At 35.4% G+C, this 26683-nt stretch overlaps 1 protein-coding gene across 1 annotated transcript; it reads left to right on the top strand.

The window, feature by feature from the left end:
- The first annotated feature begins 419 nt into the window (after positions 1-419).
- LOC121379731 (baculoviral IAP repeat-containing protein 2-like) lies at positions 420-23591 on the top strand. Its single transcript, XM_041508380.1, has 6 exons — positions 420-1382; positions 7374-7537; positions 8823-8853; positions 9459-9602; positions 10253-10801; positions 19608-23591. Exons 1-6 carry the CDS (start codon positions 515-517, stop codon positions 19811-19813), a joined length of 1962 nt encoding a protein of 653 aa, XP_041364314.1. The 5' UTR covers positions 420-514; the 3' UTR covers positions 19814-23591.
- Positions 23592-26683: the final 3092 nt, after the last annotated feature.

Here is a 26683-nt window from a genome sequence, read left to right as displayed (position 1 = left end):
TGACATTGTCACTTGTTAAATATTGTTAATAGTACATAAATTATAATTGTGCTAGAATATTGTAACCATTATAACATGTCTATTGTCTTGTTTTTCTTTTCTTCCTGTTGATAATATTGTTCATATACGGAAATAAATAGTTGATTGATATTCCATAGACATGCTTGTGTAGCAACAGCAGGTTTTATGTATCCCCTTATACACTAGACTAACAGTAGAACTAATCATATGTGAGACACTATACAGGGGTAGTTTAAAATGCTATCGTTAAACAAACATTCCTTTCCTTTTCCTTCAAATGACAGTAGTTCCCGCGAAATTATTTTACAGTCGGTCATTTGTATTGGTTAGCACCTACAGAATTTAGCCAATCAAAATGTGTTTCACGACACTCTTTGGTGCACCAAAACAATATGGTGGACTGGTGTTTTTATTATTAGTTTTGTTTGGATTACGTTCGATTTCTGCAAAAGTATAAGTATAATAATTCTTTATTCTGACCGCAAATTAAACAATGGAAAATTACTGTTATCCTGACATGATAGAAGAGGTGAAGAGGCTCTTGTCCTTTCAGGAGTACCCGATTTTGTCATCCGCTGATGAAGAAAGCATGTCGCGTTTCATCTCACCCATGAAGCTGTCAAACGCCGGGTTTTTCCGACAAGCAGGGTCTCCCGTGGATGAAGTGACATGCTTTGCTTGTTCTGTCACCTTTTCTGGATGGAATGGCCAATCTCCGTTAGCTGTTCACAGGGTGTTAAACCCGGAATGTCCGTTTCTGAACGAGGTGAGTGAGAACCGGGAATCGACACAATCGGCGTCTCTAGCAACATCTACTAATGCTGTCAGACGTAGATTGTTTGAAACACCAGAGCGTGGTGCAGAGCAAGGTGGTGTTGGTGCTGGTAATACTTCAGGAACTCCTAGTGAACAGCAGGATCTGCTTCCTAGGTTTGCGCCTGTCTGTGGTGGAAATGAAATGCTGTTCGAGACTCACAGATTGCTTACGTTTGTAGACCCGAGTAATCACCAGTCAGAAGAATGGGCAGCGAATGGTTTCATATATCAGTCCGAGAACAATGCAGTCAAGTGTGTTTTCTGTGGTAAGGAATCAAACTTTGAAACTGAACAACCACCTTTCGAATTCCATCGATCCATCTCAGGAAACTGCCCCATTGTAAAGTACATTGATGTGGGTAACATTACTAGAGATCTGGAAACATCGGTTAAGTCACGGCAGTTGAATGGACATCCACAAAGATCGCTGGCATATCTACATCCACAGTTTGAAGATGAAGAAGACCGGAAAAGAACATTTGAATATTGGCCGTGTCTCCCACAGACGGAGGAACAACTGATAGAAGCTGGATTTTACTTCACTGGTAAATGTCTATGTTGATATATATAGTTAGACTGATATTTATTCATGATTACTGGGTATAATTATTGTTAGTTATTTCTAGAATTCTTAAATGTTATCAATTATAGTCCATCCCATCATTCTATTAAAGTGTTTTTTGTCCATAATTTCAGTTTGGTTTGACGTAAGAAGAAAAGTAAAAGTGTTTTGAAAATAACAAAAAACTACTATTTTTGTTTGCAATTTACAAATCGGTCAGCTCAGAAATAAATAACTTGTAGTAAATATTATAGTATGAAAAAAGGTGTTCCCTGTGGGACAGACTATAGTTACATCTTGAGGTCAGTCATTATTTTAGCATGTGTATTGTTCTATAACCTCACATAATGGTCGTACCGTACAGCCAGTCTGTTTTAATCATTCTGTATCTAAATGAGCATTTGGCAGGGTGTGCACTTTACGGTCGCCCGATCGCCCATGGCGAGTCAAAATAGCGTCAGGCAAGTCAAAACCTTATCATGTGTCGCCTGCTTGGCAACCAAAAATTTCCGCATATTGTATTATGTATCAAAATGAAAATAATTAATGTTCGTAAGAGATCAGAAAGTTATTTTTTATTTATTGTTTTCAACTTGTTTCCTATTAATATATGTGCAACCAAAACCATATAGGACATAATAGCGACCACTTCCCCAGTATATCGTACAGTCTACTCTATAAAATCATTCAGAATGCCTTGGTCGGTTTTAATTATGTATTCGGAAAACTTCGGCCTTGTAAATGTATTCGTAGGTTCAATCGGAACACCTCGGCCATGTCCGTCTTAACTTTCCATTTAGTTACAATCGGAACAACTCGTCACATTCCGCTACTCTATGTTTCACAGATGATGATGATGATAACTAGTTTAACATGCCCATGCATACATACCATTAGGGTTTCGAACACGCCCATCCCGAGTCCGACCTCCAATAAGATCGGGTGTAGAGTTGAAAATGGGCAGTATTTTGAAAATAGCAATTAGTTAAAAAGTTAATAGAATAAATAAAAAATAATAAAAAGTTACAAGCCAAAAATAAAAAGAATTGACTGCTCGGCCGAGTATTTATATAATTTGACTGGTGACAGTGGCCAGTGACGTGTAGGCGGTGGCGTAGAGGGAGATGGAGGTCCGGCTGCGGGCGTCTCGCACATCGGTGCATTGAGAGCATCCCTCGGTGTTGACGGCGGGTCCGGATGAGCTGGTCCTTTCGTCTTGGGTATAGTCGGGAGCGGCGATGCAGAAGGGACTGCCGCTAGTGGTTGAGCCGCCAGTTTTGGACTCCTATGTGCTGCCCGTGGCGCACTTTTCCTCTTCCTCCACCTCCTCCTCTTCATCTTCTCGACTGCGTCGCCGTACACCAAAGAAAGATTTTGTTTACGAGCCTGAGGTTTTCAGTTACATTGTGTTGGAACGTTTTCGTTTCTTATGGAATATACTGAGTCTACAATACCAAATACCCAATCATCACTGCCAATGATGTCAACAAGTGTTAAATAGGAATGCTGGTCAACTTGCCCCAAAGCCAACTCGCCCGAGTATTTGGACAACTCGCCCCAAACTTTACTGTCCGTAAATATTTGCTTATTAAATGGTTTTATATTGGGGAGATCTTAATATCGAATAAATAATAATCTGTTACAATGAACTGTCAAGCCTAATTTAAAGTTACAGTCTCTGGTATTATATTATAACATCATGTACAAATATGAAATACAAGCTCAAATGCACTTTTAAAAACCTTGTGTGTGTTTGCTATGAACGGAGATCGTCAAAAGTATACGCTTGATTAGTTGCCTGTGCCACCATTGTTTCAGTTAACACGTGCTTTTGCTGATTTCAAATTGTAGGGTTCGTCTCAAAAAATTAAATGAGAAATCTTGTGCTATACGAAGAACGTTTGGTTGAGGATATGGTACTAGAGTTTTTTCGTTAAAACCGGTTTGATCTTGACAACGTATTATCGACAGTCATACCTTCCTATTTCAGAATTAATATTTTATAAAGTGTTAGTAGAACTTTTAAAGTTTAGGTTGTATACTAGTAACACATTGATCATGTATATATTTTAAAAATAAAATACATTAAAGTAGACAATGAACGTTTGACAAATTCAAATAAATATTCTTTCATTTTGGAAAGGGTAAAATTAGGTTTTTTTTTTTTGTTTAACAGCATCAATGTTAGAGCCTATGGATTTAATAATCATCTGCTACTGGATGTCAAACATTTGGTAATTTTGACATATAATCTTAGAGAGGAATCGGGTGCAGGGGGAGGGTATTGGAGGTCGAAACCCTTACCTGCCCAAGCTTAAAAAAAATGAAATATATTTTCTGGGGGAGCCTGGCCCCATATGAACTTCGCTCAAAACAGTCTATAACCCCAACTCCGCTGAAATCCCTGCATACACGACTTGGAAACCCGCTACATGTTTTTTTTAGCAAGGGATGGTTTATATACATGTACCATCCCACAGACAGGATATCACATACCATGGCCTTTTATATACCCGCCGATGGGGATTGATCCTACACTGACTGGGCATTTCCAAAAAACACCTTTTTAGGTCTTAAGTAATGAATAAAAATAACATATAGTCTTGAAAAATGTTACGTAAATTGAACACAACACTCTCTTCCTGTACCCCTAGAGCGTTATGTAATTATTAACACCCACTTACATGTAACGCGTATGCCAACCGCTGGCCACTGTCAAAATTTCAAGGCAAATCCCCCACCGACCCCTGGAAAGGTGTTGTACCATACCTCTATGGATATAAATATGTTTTGGAGATATGAGACGACCCCTCAATCAAGACAGTTAAATTTGTTCAAAATCACGCGAGAAGCCGAGCGACTGCGCAAATCACGTAAAGTTCTACTGGCGTCCCGCTAAATGAAGAAAAACAAAGCTGGCCATTGTGACCTAGATAATGTAGATGAGCGAGCATTGCGAAACTATAGTGATGTGGTGGACCTTTTATGTACCAAACAGAACTGAATCATCTATTCTATATGCTTAAATAATAAAAATATTCCAGGGACTGCAGCTTTAACGATGTTTGTGAGCTTGTCCCTTATTTCCTTAAAGGAATGATCAGGCAAGGCGTTTGGACTCCCGACTGGTGTGCATATTCAACAATATTTAATGCACATTAGCTTAAAATGTTGGTATATTATTTTTTAAAATGGTAAAGATATGAGTTGACTAAACAGTGTGGGGTGAGTTGACCAACCGTGTTGGGGGAGAGTTGACCTGCTCCCGTTAAATAGTGATAATTATGCCTATAACTTGTGTTGTATGTTCATTTCTCTAGTGGATGTGATTATTGTCTGTATAGAATGCTGTCAGCTTAGTAATTTTTTTAATTCTTTGTCATATGGTCATAAAAGCACCTTATTCATTCCAAGACCGAACCTTGGTAAAACATTCCAGATGTTTGATTGTGTGGGTCCCGTGACAACATAATAATCACAGAGTTGAAAATGGGCAGAATTTTGAAAATAGCAATTAGTTAATAGAATTTAAAAAAAAAAAATTAAATAAAAAGTTACAAGCCAAAAATAAAATGAATTGACTGCTCAGCTGAATATTTATATAATTTAGAGCATTTTAGAAGGACAGTCCCAAAATAAATGACAAAGAAGAGAGGATCGGACTATTTAAAAAAGGAAGTAATTTCGACATAAAATTTTGAATGGAGGTCTAAAAGTCCGATCTATATGGTCCAGGCCGGGGGGGTAGTTCGAGTTTACGGTTGGCAAAATTTGGAATACGAATTTAGTAGTTAGGTCAAAGACCTAAAGCCAAAATGAGCTCATCTCAGTACTACTTAAGTCCAAAAAATAAAATTAGTGCTCAACCGAAAGGGTTTTAAGGTGATCTGAGTTTAGACGGGCTGCCAAAATAAAGTGCGTCGGGACTGTTTATGGGGACGAGATGAAGTGCTTGGCATTGAACTGTGGCACCAGTTTCCTCCACCGGTGAGCTAGCAAGGTCTTGGCTAGCTGGACATAATGGGCGCCGGCGGTGATCTTCAGGACTCTATGAATGGTGTTGTTGTCCATTTCTCCTAGCTCCATGTCATGGATCTCGATCTCAGTGCCATCTGTGAAGTGCTTGAAGGATCCTTCGATGGCTCCTCCCGGCAGTGAGGCCGTGTATGGTGTGTCCCCGACCAAGTACCTCGAGTACTGGCCCTTGATTTTTGACACTGTGAGACTCCAGGTGGCGAAGTCCCTGCCTCGGGCGAAGGCAGAAGGCCGGGCCTTGGCTGGCTGGTCACTCGGAGGAGTGACAGCCTTCCATTTTGCTTGGTTGCTGTGGAGTCCCCCGGACACAAGCGGAGGGGTTGGAACGGAAGACATCGGTCATGGGGGTGGGGGTGGCGACACAGACGGGACAGCCGCTGGCGGTTGAGCCGCCAGCTTTGTTCCCCCTGTGCTGCCCCTGGTGCACGTTTCCTCCTTCTCGTTCCTCTTCCCTTCCTCTTCTAAGTAACCGCGTCGCCATACACCAAAGTCACAGTTGCCTGTGACCCGTTGTAAGGGGTGCGGTACTCTAACAGCTTCCCATAACTAACAAGCAGTCCCCCCAGGGACAAGTCGAGAGCACATGAACATACGTCCAGCTTCATCGCGTGTTGTCAGAGTGTTGTCCATGCAGTAACCTATGTCCTGAAATGATAATCAGAGTGTTTTCTCAGTTAATTGGTCTATCGTGTAGTTGCCTCCACCTGTAATTCCTGATTGGCAGGTATATATTAAAGGGAGGTAACCAGACAATGTTATTAATTACCGCCGTCTAGACAGAAAAATATGTGCCCATAATATGAACATCACAGGGTATGGTGAACTCTTGATTAAGTCGACTTTCCCCATCTGAAATCAAAGAACTGACCAATTACATAGTCCCAAAGAAAATAAAATTATCACTTGGGTATTGTGAGTGGTCGTTTTTGCTACTAGTATGCATTTTGTATTTGGTTTTTTAAGAGAGAAAAATACTATAATCCCATTTCATTCTGTTAATTAATGCAAATTGAAATATTTTTAGTTAAATAGTTTATAATATTATCAAGTCATTTGTGTTGTTTTACAAGTCTGGTAGATCAAAGGGAAGTGCCTTGTCATAAATTACCGCATTTGTTTACACTGTGGATAGAGGAGTTGGTCGGAGCTATAACTTCACTTCGCCCCAAGTTATAGTACTGGATGCCACAAAAACGAAACAAAATGGCTGCTCCCAGTTAGCAGGAATAGTAAAGTTTTTTCATTAACTCTAAAATTACATTTTTTGATATAAAAATTTCTTGACTTGTCAGTATGTGTTGGTGGTCCGGGCATGCATCTTTCCAACACATAATTAGGCTCATATTTGAGTTGTCCTCCCCTTTAAACAAGTATTCCTTTCCTTTGTTCTCATGGGTTCCGGTGATGTAAAGTTGCCAGAATCCATTTGAATTAGAACTAAAGAATTTTATCAACACCATCAGTGCATCAAGCTTGATGGATTCATTTTCTGGGGTACCTAACTTATCAAGCAAATAATATTTCCTTGCTACACCTACAACATTTCATTAAAAAAACCAATCAAAATAATTTCAGCCAGTTATTTTTATTACCTGACAAAAAATGAGGGTGTACTGGTATACATGTTGCAGGCAAACTGACAACTAACTGACATGTAGGGTGAATTAGTCAAACTGAGAACCACCAGACTTGGGTGAACTGACTTTGGGATAAATTAAACATCTGGTAGGTACCCAGTATTGTCAGTCTGCATATTTAATTTAAGGATTAATTTTTTTATTTACACCTGTACGTTTAAATGTTCATATTTTATATATCAGGTATTTTTATGTATGTATTTGTTCAGTATAAATGCATGTATATACATGCAGGTAACATATACAGGTATTGATGTACATCTTTGATGCCTTAATTATATTATTGTTGTTATTGTTTGTAGGCATCTCGGACAAAGTTGTTTGTTTTGCTTGTGGTTTTGGTCTTCGAAAGTGGAGGCCAACTGCTGAACCATGGGTGGAGCATGCCCGTCACTCACCTGACTGTCAGTTTGTCAAGGAGAAAAAGGGGGAGGAGTTTATACAACAAGCAGCTGCAATAACTGAGGTATTTTAAAAGTTACATACTTGTATTTTTAACATTACTTATTACAGTATGTCAAGATTGCTATATCAATACTGGACAAACATTATGTATACATGTATCATCAAATACATGTACAAATCTGCAAATTCTAAATGTGAATAACCTAAAACAGGATTATACAAAATATCTAAAAGTTGCATAATCTTTTTTGTATAATTAAAAAACTATAGAACAAAACACATTGCTAGTAGTAATTCAGTAACTATTACAGGAACCGTAAATTGGTTAAATGCCAAATAAAAATATATAATAATAATAACTGATGTACAAATTAAATAAAAAAAATCATTATTCCTGCAATTTGTGGAGGTGTGATGTAGATATATATGTTTACAATGTTTGTAAATCTGTAGATGTTAAATGATGTGTATATGTTTAACACTAATTAATATACATGTAAATGTTTACACAATAAAAGTTGATCTTTTCTCAGGGCTAGCTTTGGTACTCGCCAAAATTTGACAATTGGAAATATAAAAACAATTGGCAAATTTTATTTTGATTTGGCGGAAATTTATTGTAATTATTGATATTTTATTGGAAAATAAAGTGTTATTTTTAATTATTTGAAGTTTAATAGATAATTTGGCAAAACTTTCTGTTCGCCGAGAGCTAGCCTTGTTGTCTGTGTATGTATATCAGACATATATCGGCTAAATATAGGCTTTTATGCCTAGTTTAATTTCATTCATACATGTATCTAAGTTTATTGTAAAACTTAAACACATTGCTATAAGTACTATGACTCATGAGTCTCCTTGCATGAGCATATTTGCAGTTTGTCAACATTGTACATTGCATGCTTTTTTTCTTTCAATATTGTGTGCACATTAGTTTTTAACCAACATAGAACATTCTACTTTGTTCTCTAGATTTTTTTTTTTTTTCGTATGCAATTAACCAATATTTATCTTTATAAAGCTATTCAGTTATGCGATATAATTTGTATTGGTTTAATGCTAAAAGGTTCTGTGCATCCAAATAATATGCAAATAACTGATTTATGCTATAAACTGATATGCAATTAAGTGGATTTGACTGTATTATTTTCATTATGCTCTCATGCATGTTGATTGGAATTTATATGTTCTGATATCTCTACATGTATCTTAACAATGTTAGCTGAAGACTAGTATAGATCTGTAACCACACGCATGTGTACATGTGTATTACATTGTAGATCAATAGGTATTGTGTTTAACTCTTATTCCAGTGATATCATACATATTTGTGTTGTTTCTTTTAGGATCTGACAAAGTGTGATCCTCCACAAGAAGGTATGCTGATATTTTGTTTTATTTTAATGTCCCTTTTGTTAGCTTGTTTATTACCAATGCAAGAGTGCGAATTGCAAACAACACCAATTGGCTTGTTTGTCATTGTACTGTATTTTAATTATATGTTTTAGTGTTAATTATAATATACTTTTCATTTTTGCAAACAAAGAGTTAATTAAAGTATACATGTCATTACCAATTTGCCAGAAAGCTGTTTTTAAAACCATGTATCATTTGTATGTGTATAGTATTTAATAATAATAATTGTTTAGTTAAACTACAGATTTTCTAATCAAATTCGCCAAATTACTAATACTTTTGGCATCCAGCTTAAACCCTACCATAATATAAGTTAAATAGATGTCACTGTGTTCTTTCGAATCATTGTTAGAAAAACATGTTGATAACAGTTGTGCCCAGTAACACATACATTGTTGTATGTCCAATCATCTAGTTTCACATTCGGATTAGGATTATTTTCCAACTACAGCTTAAACCCTGCTGTTACTTTGACAACAAAATTATGCACCATGACTTTTTGTTTTGTTTTTGTTTTGTTTACCATGATTGTCACTTCACTTTCATGTTCTTTTTTCTCTGTACAGGTCCTGTCAATACCGAAGGTCCAGTTCATGCAGTTAATCCAGGAAAACCACATCTTGATATGTCAGCCATTGCAGCAGCCATGGAATGTAATTACAGCATTGAACAAATTCGTGAAGCCGTCCTTAGATTTTTCATGTTGTCTCGTGAGTCACGTGATGCAGATAAATCAAAATACAATATTGGGCAGCAGTGTGATAAACAAGAAGTAAAAATACAAATACAACAATGCAGTAACCTGCTAAAGTATACTGCTGCCTAGCCTAACTTCTACATGTGTTTGTATATCTCTATACTGGGTAGCATTGGTTTTAATATGCCATTAGGCTTTTCTAAATAACTGGTCTTTAAAGAACTGAAAATATCTAAAAGATTTCATAGCCTTAATTTGTCCATTAATCATGTCCTCTAGTTACCTTAGCAAATTATCAGTACTATCAGTTATTACTGTGTCCTAGGAACTAATATTTTGTAATTTATATTTTAGTATTTTTAATTTTTAATGATATACTGAACTCCATAGAAAACATACCACCAAATATTCAGTTGTTATTACTATCGCAGGTGTGAGATTACTATAAAGCATACAATAACTAACCATTGTATACAATTTTTTTGTTTATTTATTGCCAACCAGAATACATCCAGTTTAAAAACAAAATCAGTTAAAAGTATTATTTGTTTCTCAAATCATTTTTGCAACAGGTATGACAAGTGTATTTTCATTGGAGTTCAGTATATCACCACAGTATTGTATTGTTAATACATCTATTTGAATGTCTTGTGTTTATTCAAGGTGGTCAGTACCCAAACACAGCCATCCTGCTGGGACTGCTACAAGCCACAGACAGAAACTTTAACATGCTGCAACAGCAACGGCAGAGAACTCACATTAAGGATACAGAGCTGCAGAGAAAGGACAGAGAGCTGCAGAGTAATTATCAGGAGCTGCAGAGGGAGAGGGAGGAATTACAGAGGAAGGAAAGAGAGGCGCGCGCGGCGGAGTTTCGACTTGTGAGAGAGCAGCAGACGCACCACGCTCTGGTCGAGGGTCAGGCGGCCGTCATACAGAGACACGTCCAGGAGATTCGCAACAGAAACCAGCAGCTACATCAGAGGGACCAGCAGCTACATCAGAGGGACCAGCAGCTACATCAGAGGGACCAGCAGCTACATCAGAGGGACCAGCAGCTACATCAGAGGGACCAGATGCTGTATATTGTAAACCAGCAGTTAGACAACCAGAGCCAGCAGCTGGAGAACAATCAGCAGATTAAGGAGAACCAGACGGAGATGATCAGACGTCTGGCGGGCGAGTTACAGAAAGTTGGGCGAGATCCACGAGGTATCAAGTGTTTCTTGTTGTCAGGTGTAGTTGTAGAAAATGTAGAATGGTTGTGCTTTTAGTTAGATGTGGCAGGTTCAGTATGTTTGTTATAGAGTGTGTATTAAAGTGAGGAATGTTTGTACAGTTGTGTGTATTAGTGAGCATAGAATATAAAAAGTGTTTTTGTCTGTATTATTGTACAAAGTGATGTTTTAAATATTTTGTCTTTTTTTGCTTCCCTAAGCTTCCTGAGAAAAAAATAACATCTCGAAACTAACAGAGTAATACCAAATTAATGAGATGATAAAAAATTATACAAGATTTTTTACTGCATTTTTGGGGTCGTTGGTAATAGTTTTACTGCTGTTGTAATATTATAAACTAAAATCAGAAATTGTTTGATACCATATATGAAGTGTGTCCTTAATTTAAAAATACATTATTGTATACAATTGTAATTTTGTACAAATTTAAAAATTAAATTCCACAACAAACCCACATAAAAGATCATGTCCACCAACAACAAAAAAGAAAAACCTGACAATTCTTTATAGCTCTTTACAGTAATGTTTCACAATTTAACAAAAGATATATAAAGTTTGTTTTGTCTAACGAAACCACTAGAGCACATTGACATCCAGTAGCCAATGATTAATTAATCAAACATATGGTCATTCTGACATAGTCAGAGGAAACCTGCTACATTTTTCCTAATACAGCAAGGGATCTTTTGTATGCGCTTTTCCACAGACAGGAAAACACATACCATGGCCTTTGACTAGGGTAAAAAACCCAGTCATTTGAATGGATCCACCGAGGTGGTTTGATCCTGCGATGCAAACACCTCAAGCGAGCACTCAACCAACTGAGCTAAATTCCGTCCCAAATGATATATAAAATGTGATGTAGTAAATACTTGGTTTTAACTAATACTTTCTGCTATTGTAGCAGCATGGGTTTTAGTTCACAGAAACGCAAAAGCTGCTTAGGGTTCAGAACTCGTTTATTCAAGTTTGGATCGTGTCCAAAATAATAATTAAAGACCCTGAAATAATTAAAATAAAATACATAAACATATATCCGACCAACACCACATTACACATGGCCATCACGTCGTGTATAACATCATCCATATTATTAATATCAAAACATCAATTATGACAATGTATCATAATGTACACGTACACATGTCGCAATATCTGAACTGCACATAGCATACACTTATAATAAATACAACTCATGTGAATACTTTAAACACACTCCCGCACTTACATACATATCTAACATACATATCTAACATTTACATTTAGTATTGTCTAAGTGTAATAAAATTAATATATATTAACTGCAAATAACTCACCAAATATATGGGATCAGGGTCCAACATTAACCAGATGAAACTCAGTAAAAACACAACCAGCACATCTGAAGTCAGCAAGTCAACTTTGATTTTGAACTTATTTTCGTGCTTATATCCAATTAAGGTTCAAGCACGCTGTCCTGGGCACACACCTCAGCTATCTGGGCTGTCTGTCCAGGACAGTGGGTTAGTTGTTAGTTGGTTAGTTGTTAGTGAGAGAGAAGAGGGTGTAGTGGCCTTACACCTACCCATTGAGCCCTTAAGAACTCGCTCTGGGTTGGAGCCGGTACCGGGCTGCGAACCCTGTACCTACCAGCCTGTAGTCCGATGGCTTAACCACTGCACCACCGAGGCCGGTGCAAGTCAACTGAACATAGCAACTGACTTGAGGCAGAAAGAAAAGCTCATGCTCAGACAATAGAAAGAGTTCATGTGCTAGTGAACTTTGCTCATGCACGGTCTGTGCTTTATTTGAGTTAGACTTGCCTAAAATCAATTTCAATAAATACATTAAAACCTAGACTTTATCAAACTATATTAAATTAACTACATTAAAATCTAAACCTGCCATAACCTCAACATGCAACAAATACAAGCCTGCCACATACTCCCCCCTCCACAGAAAACGATGTCCTCGTCTTTTACCTTTGACTACCATCTATGACAGACAAAATTACCTGAGAAACAGTATTACCTATATGTTCAAAAACACCCTGGGAAGCTAAATGCTGAATTTACCCTAGATCTATTAAACTGATCCTGATCAGCTACTGCTCGATTCACCACATTCTCCCGAAGTCATCCAGGCAGGTCTCTGTCTGCCGAGAAGAACGTCTGGGTCGTGGTACTGGTACTTCCTTAATACCGTTATCGTCATAAGAAGTTGGGGAACTTCCGGACTCCTGTTGCCTCAACCCATCCTCGTCATCCTCTGTTTGGTCAACTCCTGTGCCAGGCAATTCGTCTGATTGCTCTGACGTCTGGTTGTCACCATCAGAAGTTTCCCCCATTTACCACAAGTGGATCAAGATCATCATCCTGAACATCTTGGGTAAAAGGTTGCATACCACACATTAATTGGGGATTGGGGGTGCCATGGCACTCATTTCTTCACCTCTATGACAACATTCTCTGGTACTGGCAAAGAACCAATCGGTAGAAGATGGTTTCTATGCAGAGTTCTTTTCCTGCCTTCTCCATTCTCATTGTGAACCTCAAACACAGGTATATCTGGGTTTGGTTGTCTCACAACAATATAAACATCTTCCCCATACCGATCAGCCAGCTTATGCATACCACAAAAGCCAAAGTTTTGACCAATACCCTGTCTCCTGGTTGTACCACTGCCCCTCTGATCTTCATGTCATACTCTCTTCTGCTTGTTACTTGCATTCCTAGCTGCTGCTGTAGCCTGTTGGTATGCTTGGCGCAGACGATCTCTCAACGATTGGGTGTACTGAGATACTGACTGATGGTTCTGATTTAATTCAATCCCAAAAGCTAAATCCACAGTAAATAGAAAGGCGAGTGGCCTGTAGAGTCATGTCTTGTACAGTTGTACGCATGTAAAAGTGTACCAATGTATCTCTTCCAATCCTTTTTCTGGTCTGGTTTTGAGAGTACCGAGCATATCACACAATGTTCGGTTGAACCGCTCGCACATCCCATTGCCCATAGGATGATATGGCGTGGTTCTCAACTTCTTGATGTTAAGTAGTTGACAAAGTTCTTAAAGTAGTTTACTCTCAAAGTTTGCACCTTGATCACTGTGGATTCTCTGAGGCAAACCATAGTGAACGACAGTTGTTATAAAATACCTCAGCAGTCTTTGCAGTCATATTCTTTGTTGGAAATGCCTGAGCATAATGGGTAAAATGATCCGTTACCACAAGGACATTTTTAAAACCACCTTTGCATACATCCAACTTGAGAAAGTCCATGCACACCAGTTCCAGCGGCTGTGTTGTCTGAATGCTTATCAAGGGCGCTCTGTCATTGGTTGGTGACTTCCTTCGTAAACACCTTTCACACCTACCAATCCAGTCTTTGACATCCTTGAACAGCGAAAGTGTTCTATTCCCAGGCAACCCTTAAATGGAGATGCTGAATCGATCTCGTAACAGTGAAAGCGTTCTATCTCTTGACCAGGTGTTTGCCACACTGTATCGGAATGGACAACCCGTAAGAATATCTTGCCTGAGCCTGATCAATATGTTGTTTACGCTTCTCTCCCTGAATAGTCACTTCTCTATACAGAACTCCTCTGCAAAGAAAAAGACTATTGAATGCCCTGTAAAAAACCCAAAATTGACATTAGTCTTGGAAATGTCATCTCTTCTAGGTTTCCGTTTGCACCTCACACAATCAATCCATAGTCGTAGGTCCTGATCCTGTGACTGGGTCATCCTCCAATCTCTCTCTGTCATACTTTAATATCTTGTCCTCTGTCAGGTTCGACATCTACCACATTGGTAGACATGCACAGGGACTCCACATAAGGTTGGGTCTGAACAACGCTACAAATAGCTTGTACAGATTCTGATGAAATCTGTTTCTCAAACTCGATCTCATCTGATGTCAATCCAGGTAACCTCGACAATCCACCTCGGCATTGTTTTGTCCAGGCCTGTCCAGGCCTGTAAACAATATTGAAGTCATAAGCTGCTAAAGAGGCAAGCCAGCGGTGACCAGTTGCATCTAATTTAGCAGTAGTGAGAACATAAGTTAAGGGATTATTGTCAGTAAACGCTGTAAAAGTATTTCCATACAAATAATCATGGAATTTCTCAGTCACCGCCCATTTCAAAGCCAGAAACTCCAGACGGTGAGCTGAATAGTTCCTCTCGGACTTGCTAAGTCCTCTGCTGCCAAAACTAATCACCCGCTTTAGACCATCACTCTTCTGGTACAGAACTGCACCAAGCCCTTTACTGCTTGCGTCAACATGCAGTTCAAATGGCTTAGTGTAATCTGGATAGCCGAGAATAGGTGGAGATAAAAGAACCTTCAAATACTGAAAGGCTGCTTCTTGCTCTTCTCCCCAATTTCAAGGCTCTATCTCTACAATCTTGTGTTTAGGATGTCTCTTTGACCTAGCAGCTGGCATCAAACAGTTAAGTGGTTTAACTATCTTTGCAAAGTCCTTGACAAACTTACTGTAATATCCTGCAAAGCCGAGAAATTGATGTACCTCTTCCAGTGTTTTAGGTTGAGGCCAGTCTAATACTTTCTGGATCAGCCTCTAATACCACTAGATGAAACAATATGGCCAAGGAATTTAATCTTTTCCTTGAAGAAAGAACATTTAGCTGGTGCCAACTTCTGCCCAGATTCCCTGATCCTTTGGAAGACCTGCGAAAGTCGACTGAGATGTTCTTCAAAGCTGTCAGAAAATATAATGATGTCATCAAGATAGATGACATATCTTCAAGTGAAATCCGTCAAAACACTCGGCCATCAACCTTTGGTATGTTGCAGGACTATTACAGAGTCCAAAAGGCATCCTGTTATACTCGAAGAACCCAAGAGGACCAACTGTAAATGCAGTGCGTTCCTTGTGTTCCTCAGCAATGGCAATGTTATGATAACCACTCTTCATTTCAAGTGTTGAAAAATATCTGGACCCCTTAAGAGCATCAAACATTTCTTCTATACGAGAAAGTGAATAATTATCTTTGATTGTGCGATTATTCAGCTGCCTGTAATCAACACACATCCGCATACGACCATCTTTCTTGCGGACTAGTACAACATTGGAAGACCAAGGTGAGTATGACTTTCTGATGATACCAATTGTTAACAGCTGTTGAAGGTGGTCCTTTACTTCCTGGTACATAGGTGGTATTCGTCGATGACGCTGTTTGAAAGGTTGTTCATCAGACAGCTCAATTCGATGGACTATTTTGTCTGTAAATCCAACATCATCTTCTCCAGTAGAGAAAATGTCTATGAACTGTTGAATAACAGCTTTACCCTTACAAAGTTCATCAGTGTCAACAGTTGCATCTTTAAAATCCATCTTATCAGTTACATCCTGATCTCTTGAATGTCTCTCCTCTGGAATATCCTCAATGCTAACTGGTTGTAATTCACAAAGAGTAGCACGAGGTGGGATAGTCACAGTTCTAGGAGTGATATTAGAGATGTGAACATTTATTGCTAACCTAGGAGAATTGCTAAAAGCAATCATACTAGGGGCAATATCTAAATCTTCAGGTATCAATGAACCTCTTGTAGACTGAAGAATAGCACAGGTGGGCTGGTAGTTAATAGTTTTATCAAGAAAACCTCTAATGGTAACCTCACTGTTAGGTGGTATAATAAAACGAGACTTCTCAGCACTCTTCACTATACCAAGTCTGTTATTCTGCTTTGCCAAGTCCTTTTCCCTTAGCACCAGACACCTGAAAGCCAGATACCATGGTACGAAGAGATTAGCTTTCTGCAGAAAATTACTACCATGACAAGCTTTGCATTGTTCCTATCAGAAGGGGAACATTACAGTTGTATACACTATCAGGAACAACTAAGAAAATGCAATGCTGTTCTTCATTTATCACCTGTGGAACATAAAGAGATGCTTCAATATACCCCAGGTAGGGCAACTGTTGTCCATAGCACATTCTATACTGGACATTCTATATTCAGTATGGAGTCCAGTGGAGAAATAGGAATGTGAGATAAGTTATTTTCATAAAAGGTTTGACTAACTGTAGACACGGTAGCCCCTGTATCAAGCAATGCACGAGCATTGAATCCATTAATATAAACATCTATCTCATTAGCCTCACCTAAGAGACCATCTGGTGCTCTTGTTGTTGAAGACTGAACCTGTTTGTTTAAACTAACAGTCATCTTTACGATACCAGCTATGGTCTAAGCGTACTCTGCAAGAGAAAGCTAAGTGACCAGGCTGTCTACATCTGTAACAAATGGGAATATGATGACCACTGTCATCAACCACCCATCCCCTTCTAGGGATCACGTTGTTACAAGAACGACAATCAGAGGGGGAACCCACCTCATCAGACTGTTTGCTAGCTAAACTACTCTCATGTTTCTGTTGTGCTGTATACTGTCGCATCTGTTCCACCAAAGCTTCTGGTATGTCTGCCTTGGGATGGATATGCAGTGCATTACATGCATACACTAATTTTTCAATCTCATCATGTGTCAATGAAGTATTCATAATGCAATGACACAAGCACAAAACAACTAAAACATACATAACCATCAATTCGGAAACATAGATGTGCTACATGGTAGAAACCTTGGAGTAATCAGATAAGTTGTTACCATCACATGACAAAAAAAAACCCCTCTAAATCCAAACTTGATTCCACCAACTAGTAAATACCAACTATAGCAGAACAAAACGAGTAAAACTGTCAAACCTATCAATAAAATACTAAAGTATATAAAGGTGGTGTTTAGTGTTTTAATTTTTTTTTTCTACTTCATTAGAATCAGATAGTGTTTACTTTATTAATAAGGTAGAGTAACTTTGGTTGCTATACATGAGAAACAATAATGAACACTATACACAACCTGCAAGGTAATATCAATCTAAATATCCAATAAAATTAAATCAATCAAAAAAACACTTTGAAATATCTGAAATATAAATAACTGCAATTGGATAGGTGCATGTTAGTAAGTGCAAATATGCAGGTGTGGGGGATGGAATGAAAGAAAATAGAAAAGTTGAAAAGAATAAACAATGCCTGAAAACTACTGTACTTGGCAATCAACAAAATCCAAAAAATTTAACAACTAAGCTATTCACTATCCTAATATGCCTACCCTACCTTTATTCCAAATTTAATTTATAATATTTACTTCTTTTTTTTTTTTTCAATTTTAATTACTAATTTTCTTACTATAATCTAGGTATTTCCTAACTTTATCCTGTTTAGTATAGCTCACTCACACCCCTTCCACTCATCGCTACATCATTCACCGATTTGAAACAATTTTCTTAAAATAAATAAAAATGAAATAATATTATAACATCTAATGAACAGCCATTGTTTGTTACCAACTTAAAATTTAAACCTACCTGATTGAATCAGAATATCACAACACACATGAAACAAAGTAATATAAACATGGTATACCAGCACAATATAGATCAAAGGTTAATATTCAAGTTCTTTCTGTATTCACAAATGTCAATTTGCAAGATGTTCAGTCAATGTGAATAACACAGCTCATAAAAAAACAATGTTCTTGACACAATCCAAAGAATCATGCAGACACATATCAATGTCAAAGTTGAAAACACATTTAAGAAAACACAACTCAGTCTGTCCAGTTCACGTTGATGACTCAGTCTGTCCAGTTCACGTTGATGACTCAGTCTGTCCAGTTCAGGAAATTACAAATCACAAAATACACATCACCGTAAAGTTTTGAATTCAAATATTTAAACAATAAAATGTTTTAAAGTCATGAATCACCTATCACTGTATTACATCACGTCACTTCCAGAATGTTCTGAAGTTGTCTGTAGATTCCGACGGAGGAGAGGTGTGGCATCCATCTTGTCACAACGAACGAGACACAGGCCCAGGGTACACGTCCCAATCACGAAGTCTCTGTGTCCCTACGTCGGCTCCAATGTAGCAGCATGGGTTTTAGTTCACAGAAACACAAAAGCTGCTCAGGGTTCAGAACTCGTTTATTCAGGTTCGGATCATGTCCGAAATAATAATTAAAGACCCTGAAATAATTAAAATAAAATACATAAACATATATCCGACCAACACGACCAATATTACACATATACATACATATTGTTCATGGCCATCACGTCGTGTGTAACATCATCCATATTATTAATATCAAAACATCAATTATGACAATGTATCATAATGTACACGTACACATGTCGCAATATCTGAACTGCACATAGCATACACAATAAATACAACTCATGTGAATACTTTAAACACACTCCCGCACTTACATACATATAATAGTTTTACCTAAGTGATTGTTATATCTAACATTTACATTTAGTATTGTCTAAGTGTAATGAAATTAATATATATTAACTGCAAATAACTCACCAAATATATGGGATCTGGGTCCAACATTAACCAGATGAAACTGGTCTTCATAATAAAATAATGTCAAAAGTAAAAACACAACCAACACATCTGAAGTCAGCAAGTCAACTGAACATAGCAACTGACTTGAGGCAGAAAGAAAAAGAAAAGCTCATGCTCAGACAAAAGAAAGAGTTCATGTGCTAGTGAACTTTGCTCATGCACTGTCTGTGCTTTATTTGAGTTAGACTTGCCTAAAATCAATTTCAATAAATACATTAAAACCTAGACTTTATCAAACTATATTAAATTAACTACATTAAAACCTAAACCTGCCATAACCTCAACATGCGACAAATACAAGCCTGCCACACTATTGTAAAATGTAACCAATTGTAAATTAAAATATTTTCAGAAATACCTGATGATGACAGTGAAGAAGATACAACACCCCCCGGTGTTATTAGATGTAAGGTTTGTCTGTCAGAAGAAGTGAACGTATTGTTCAGACCGTGTCGTCATGTCTGTTGTGGGTCTCAGTGTGCACCACAGTTCATCGGACAAGACTGCCCAGTCTGTCGCGGCGCGGTACAAGAGTGGGAGCTCATTTTCATATCATAGACTTCACGATTTGTCTTCATATCACAGACTTCACAATTTGTCTTCACATCGAAGATTATCTGATTTGTCTTCATAACATAGAGTTCATGATAGGTCTTCATATCATAGACTTCACGATTTGTCTTCACATCATAGACTTCACGATTTGTCTTCATATCATAGACTTCACGATTTGTCTTCACATCGAAGATTATCTGATTTGTCTTCATAACATAGAGTTCATGATAGGTCTTCATATCATATACTTAACAATTTGTCTTTGTATCATAGACTTAAATTCACAATATGTCTTCATGGGATAGAGTTTTCGATTTGTCTTCAGATCATAGAGTGCATAAATTATTGGAAATGCATATTTTCATATTACAGCTTTCACAGCTTGTCATACAAGTTTGGAACAAAATGTTTGTTACAGATTTGACCATTTTTCAGACAAGATTATATATAATGTTCATTGTATCTGGATGGTACACCAATTTCATACTCATAGATTTATAGTCTCATCTCAATTTTTCTGTTTCTCTTCTTTTCACATGCTGTCCTTTTATACTTGTTTGATTTGTAAAGCATTTAATATGTAAATACATGTATTATATATTCCATTACAATATCTCATTGTTTGAGTACCTGTTGTAAATAGTCATAAAGCAAACTTGGTGCAAAAAAGAACCTTTAATTTTTTTTTTAACTGTAGTCAGACATGAGTATCAGAATGCACTGGATGCTTTTTGAAAGAGATTTGTTCCCATTGTTGTTTAACAAATTTGGTAGCTTGAACTGGTTTGATTTTTCTTGTACCAGTAGTAATTTTGATATAGTTCAAATACATGTTTCAATAGTCATTATTACTTTGCAATTGTTACTTTTGTTGTACTAATTTACTGTTGAAAATTATGTTTTGTACCATATGAACTGGTAAAGATTGTTGTGTATTGTAAATGAATGTTTCTGAACTCATGCAAAATTGTAAAATTAATTCCATGATGTTATTCAAAGTTTCATTTTGATTCATTACTATGGAATTTCATTGGTTTGTTTTCATATCAATCAATAATGTATGTCTTTAAATGGCAATGTTATATAGAATAGGGCTCTAAGCAAAACCTGACTAAAGGTTTTATAATAAATTAGAAATACGATTGTTCTGAACACATTTACAAGACATAAAATCAGGAAAGATAATTGAACACTAGTTCAGAAAAAATAATTACTCCCCCTATATAGAGGCTGTAATAACCCCCCCCCCCCCCCCTCCAGATATTGTTCCTATATACCTGATACATTATACCTAGAATTGTAGAAATGGTAAACCACATTATGTTGTTTTTCACATCTCTCAGTTAAACATAAAACTGCAGCAAATATTTCTGTCACCATTTCACATGAAATCATACATGTATTAATATAAGTTATAATGTGAACATTCCAAACCAGATTCCGGTTATGGTAAAATGCAATATCTTTAAAGCAACTGCCATTTGCAGATGTTTAGCTGTAGATTATGTCCCTTTAATTGCCACACCACTGCCAAGGTTTTGTCTCATGCAGATGTGAATTCTTAGTATCACCCATCTTTCAGTTAGTCTCTCACAACATATGTCCACATTTTAACGTTTTGTTTTCACAAATCTTGTGTTGATATTTCTTGGAAAACTCGGATGATTGTAAGAAGGAACTTTTAAAAATGCATCTAAATAAAACATTTCAATGTTTTAAAACAATTGTAATTTATTAAAATTGTAAACATTTTGTTGCTTTTGCTGATTTAAAAAAATATGGTTAAGTCTTTGTTCAAATCTGTTTGTGCAGAAATACTTGTTTGTATATTTTGACATACAAATGTATTATATTATATTTTAGGTTTTCTTTTTCTAAACACAGTTTATGAATTTTAACACATTATGAGTGTGATTAGTAAGTATTTATGTAATTTTTGTAATACATGTACTATGTTTTGAGTAGTATAGTTTATATGTAGAACATATATTGGTGAGCATATTTGTAAATACACCAATTTTTATGCATTTTGTGGATGCATTACATTGTTCCAGAATATTTAATGTTTTGAGTAATATAGTCTATATGTTGAAAATATATTGGTAAACATATTTGTAAGTGAATTTTGTTGATAGCTTACATTGTTCAAGAATTTTTAATAAACATTTCACAGAGGAAAACAATGTACACTTTTTAAAAAATAAAATAAATATTAAATGTATTTGAAATTTAAAAAAAATTGAAAACATTTGTATTCATTACTGAAATGCATTAAAAAGACACCAAGTAAAATCTGCGTTCTGTAATGATACAATGTTTTATACATCTGCAGTTGAATCTGTGCATTACTAGGCTTATATGGACAAAGAGTGATAACTGTGTATATCCTTAATGTAAATTCAGCTGGAGTGGTTTCCCTTATTAGGCATTGAGCTGGATACGTCCCAGTAGCAATATTTATTAAACGGTTTTTGATCTTACATACCGACCTTGATGGTAGGATTAGATTATTTTTGTTCACATTACCATTGTAATCTGAATGGAATGTTGGAAATATTCTGTTTGTGTTGTGTCCTAGTTGACAAAATGTTACTTCGTCATTTAAAATTAAATTTTAAATATATATTTTAATTATTTAAGCCTTGTTTTGCTACATATTGTTTTACTTTTATTATGTCCTTTTAAACTTTGACTTAGATTGAGGTATCTTAATTTGTGTCGGTTATTCAGTAGTTTTATCGTTTTAAGATATTTTACTGTACAACACAAAAAACCAGATTCTATGATATAATACAATATTTTAAAACTTCACTGTATAACAGATTAGATTAGATAGGTTGTTGTGAATAAAACATATTTTAATATACTGATTATTAATTATCAATGTATCTCAATATATGTGTATGTAACATCAAATATATAGCTAAGTACTTAACACATGTAATACAGTATATTTTATTATATAACACTGATATATTTGAGCATATAACACAGACATATTTGACTACACCAAATAGATTTCAGACAAATGTTAATTCATAATTGAGTTTTATATGTAGCACATATAGTTTTTCTATATAACATCACAAATGTTATTGTTTTTGGTTTATAATGTTCTAGGTTTTTAGAAAAAAGATAGGTTGGAGTTTATATTTGAATAACCAGTAAATGGACAGATGACAATAATTTGACTGAATTCATTTAAGATACTAATGTTGAAACCAGTGATAATGTGTTAATGTATTTGAATCAATTAGTGCTATGCATGTATATAGCTTTTGAAACTTAATGCATGTTAAAAGTGTCAAAAACCGAGTTGAAATAGAAAGGAGCATACCGCTTCTGATCTTTTCTATTTTATTTTCTATCTGTACATAGTAATATGAATACATGTGTATATAGTAGCTAATAATTTCTTCCTCTCATGGTGCAGCTAGTATTATAGAGATAATTGTATATTAATATTTATATTTACATATATTCACGACTTAGCCATTTTAACATTCTTTGGGCATTTCTGTATTGAATACAGTCCATCTCTTATTATTATTAAAGTAGTTTTTGTTTTGTATATCACTTATTAATGTAACCGGTAATCATATTGGTTATATATAATATGCATATTGAGCAAACTTTGTATTTTGGGAATACATACATGTATATTTTGTTTTTAATGTACTTTTAAACCTATTGTGCCATACTGATTTGATGTTTCATGAAGTCATCTGTAAAACCTTTTAACACTTCATTACAGAAGTTTAATTTTTATTTTTTTATTTTTTATAGATCCTTTTGATATTATTTTATTTTATGAAAGTTCTGGACATTTTAATTAAAAATAAAAATATATCTGAAACATCTTGTCATATCTCTCTCATTTTGTACATAAATGTATTTTATTAGAATAGTTCATTTATAGTTTTAGTAATTCAACATAAAAATAGTGTAGACCATTATGGTTTGAATTATGATTTTTATTTTGTATTTTTCTACATGTATGATGTATTATTAATGTTAGTTTTTATTACTGCAGCTGTGTACTTCTCTCTGTCTATTTCTGTCTCTCATTATTTATTTTCTTTCATCACAGCAGCAGAAAATATTATTTTAAATTTATTGGAAGAGCTTTGAAGATTTGAGAAATTATGAATCATGTATGATATTAATTTGAGATGCATATCTTTTCTTATTCATCTATTCCCATTTAAACATCATACAAGTACTCAAGTCACAGATAAACCAAATCTGTTTCATTAATGATAATGCATATATTGGAGCTCATAAAAAGTAATCTGTTTTAATGTTTGACAGTTCTTTGACATACATACATGTATATGACAGATTTCATTCATTCACAAAACTTTAAAAAGTAGAAGAATTATTTCTCATAACTGGAATAGAGAATATTTTTTAAAAATAATTTAATATTCCAGATTTTGTGTTTCATTTTCAACTTGATTATAAGGCAGCAAAAAAGAAATTATCAGACAATTTATTTTGTTCAGATGTAAAAGTATATTTTACGAAAATATCATAAAGCTATATTTTATGGTCTTATCATATCTTTAGACGATATCTTGTGTATGAATTTTGTTCAAATCTATTTTTAATTTTGTATGAGAATTTAACTGAAAATGTTCATCAAATACTGTTTTACATTAATATTGGCAGAAAAATACTGTAAATTGAGAGAATTTATTTCTTGAATTTCACTTACAGAGCTTGACTACATTGAATCATTGATAATTTGTATGGTTAAATATTTTAAAATGTGAAATCTCATTGCTATTAATGTCAAATGAAATATTTTTATACATTTTTAAATCTTCCATTTAAATTTCCCATTTTATGTTTATTGCCAGTGTATAAAGAACCACATATATTAATTATTCGAAAATGTTTTGTTTTAATCAAGCTTTAAAATTAAATGTTGAACTTGAATATTAATTTAAAACCCCATATTAAAAACAATTCCTTCTAGTAGAACATTTTAATAAAGTTTAAAGAGAACTGTTTTACTAGTCAAATGAAATTTGAATATGTTTTATTTTAAGTTTTTGCTACGAATATGAACCATCAGAACAAATTATTTAATAACATTTGATATTGAATAATGTAATGTAACATTGTTTACTCGTGAGTAATATTGATTGAAGACTTTATTAAATTAAATACAATTAGAAAATTTATGTTTGATTTGGGATTGGTGACTTACAGTTAATTTCACAGTAGAGACGTGTTCCCATTCACACCCCTAGAGACTTGACACCAAGTTTAAAAAAAATGTTTTCGGCATGGCTTTTGTTTTTCAGATTTTACATATTTTTGAATCAGTTGAAACAGTAGTTTAATTAAAAAAGTTACTGTTATGTCTTACTTGAAGTTTGTTTGTGCTAAAATCTAAGAATACACCTGTCATTATTTATATTTTGGAAAAATTGTCAAATTTGTTAACAGACAGTTTTGGGTTTTTTTTTTTTTTTTTAATTTAAAAAAAAAAAAATAAAAAAAAAATGCTGTGTTAGTAAATCCCGGAGCGTGGGTGGATGTGTGGGGACACCTCTCTTTTTCTCAGGAAGTTATTAAAAGAATGAAAATATTAAAATAAAGTTTCAGGTTTATGTCTCAAAAACCAATTATAAAATGTTCATGCTGGTATATGAATATTAATCTTAATTTATTTCTGGTTTCTATCTTTTTCATATCTGTGTTTACCAGAAAAATGGAAATAAACTTGTATATATAATATATTCAGACTTTTATTCATTTATTGATCCATCATCCATCCATTCATTCATTCATTCATTCATTCATTCATTCGGGGGCTGGATTTAGCTCAGTTGGTTGAGGTGTTTGCGTCTCAATATCGACCCACCTCGGTGGATCCATTCTACCGATTTTTTTTTCTTTCTCGTTCTGCTTTCCTGTCTGTGGGAAAGTGCATACAAAAGATCCCTTGTTGCATTAGGGAAAATTTAGCGCGTTTCCTCTGATGACTACCTGTCAGAATTACCAAATGTTTAACATCAAATAGCCGATGATTAATTAATCAATGTGCTCTAACGGTGTCGTTAAACAAAACAAACTAACATTAATTCATTTATTCGTAATGTTTGTGCTTATTTCCTATCAAGTGTCAAGGACAGTGTTCAGGGTACTTTTATGCATCTGTCATGGACCACGGGTTTTATCTAGAGCACTCTTTATGTTCTTTAAGGGACGTCCACCACGTACTGCTGTAACTGATAAGAACTTTGCTTAACTTTGGTATCACTGGGAACCGATGTTTGAACGTCGTAACTGGCTTAGCCATCACTACTGACGAATCTATCTTCTAAATAAATAGTCTAACCGATGTCGCCTTATAGAAATCAACTTCAGTATCCTCTTACTCACACCCCAAGAAACAGTTTTATCAATACTGCTAAAGTAGACCTCTGAGTGGCAACCCCTATCTGCTTTCAAGTACTTTGTTCTATTTCCAAAGACGAGAAAAATATCCATATTTTTTTTTTACCACTCGAGGAACCCGATATTAAAGATACGTCAACCGCACACTCGTTCAGACTGTTATCCTTCGCAAATCACTTCGATAAAATTTAGTTTGTTTGCGGTTATCGTTAAAGGTGTCGGGGATAGAGGCGTGAAAAATTAGTCTTTCTACAATTAGACTGAGATAGGATGAGTCATCAGATTATATCGCGATTGACTTCTGATTTCGACGTCTCGAACATCAGTACAAACTCAGATCTTACCGTTCTTGTCTCGAATCATTCGGAAGTATGTTAGTTACGAATGGGTTTTTGTCTGTAATGGACAGCGCATTTTTCATTTAGGCCTATTATAAATACAATTTGCCGAAGTTGGTTCATT

This window comes from Gigantopelta aegis, chromosome 8 (assembly GCF_016097555.1).
Source record: "Gigantopelta aegis isolate Gae_Host chromosome 8, Gae_host_genome, whole genome shotgun sequence".
In the NCBI taxonomy this organism is placed as follows: Eukaryota; Metazoa; Mollusca; class Gastropoda; order Neomphalida; family Peltospiridae; genus Gigantopelta; species Gigantopelta aegis.
Note: the sequence above shows the minus strand (reverse complement) of the source record. Positions and strands in the feature narration are given on the sequence as shown.

Coding starts and splice junctions, on each gene's coding strand:
- LOC121379731 (XM_041508380.1), top strand. CDS start 515: ATGGAAAATTACTGTTATCCTGACATGATAGAAGAGGTGAAGAGGCTC. Junction 1,383..7,373: donor AGCTGGATTTTACTTCACTG/GTAAATGTCTAT, acceptor TATTGTTTGTAG/GCATCTCGGACAAAGTTGTT. Junction 10,802..19,607: donor AGTTGGGCGAGATCCACGAG/GTATCAAGTGTT, acceptor AAATATTTTCAG/AAATACCTGATGATGACAGT.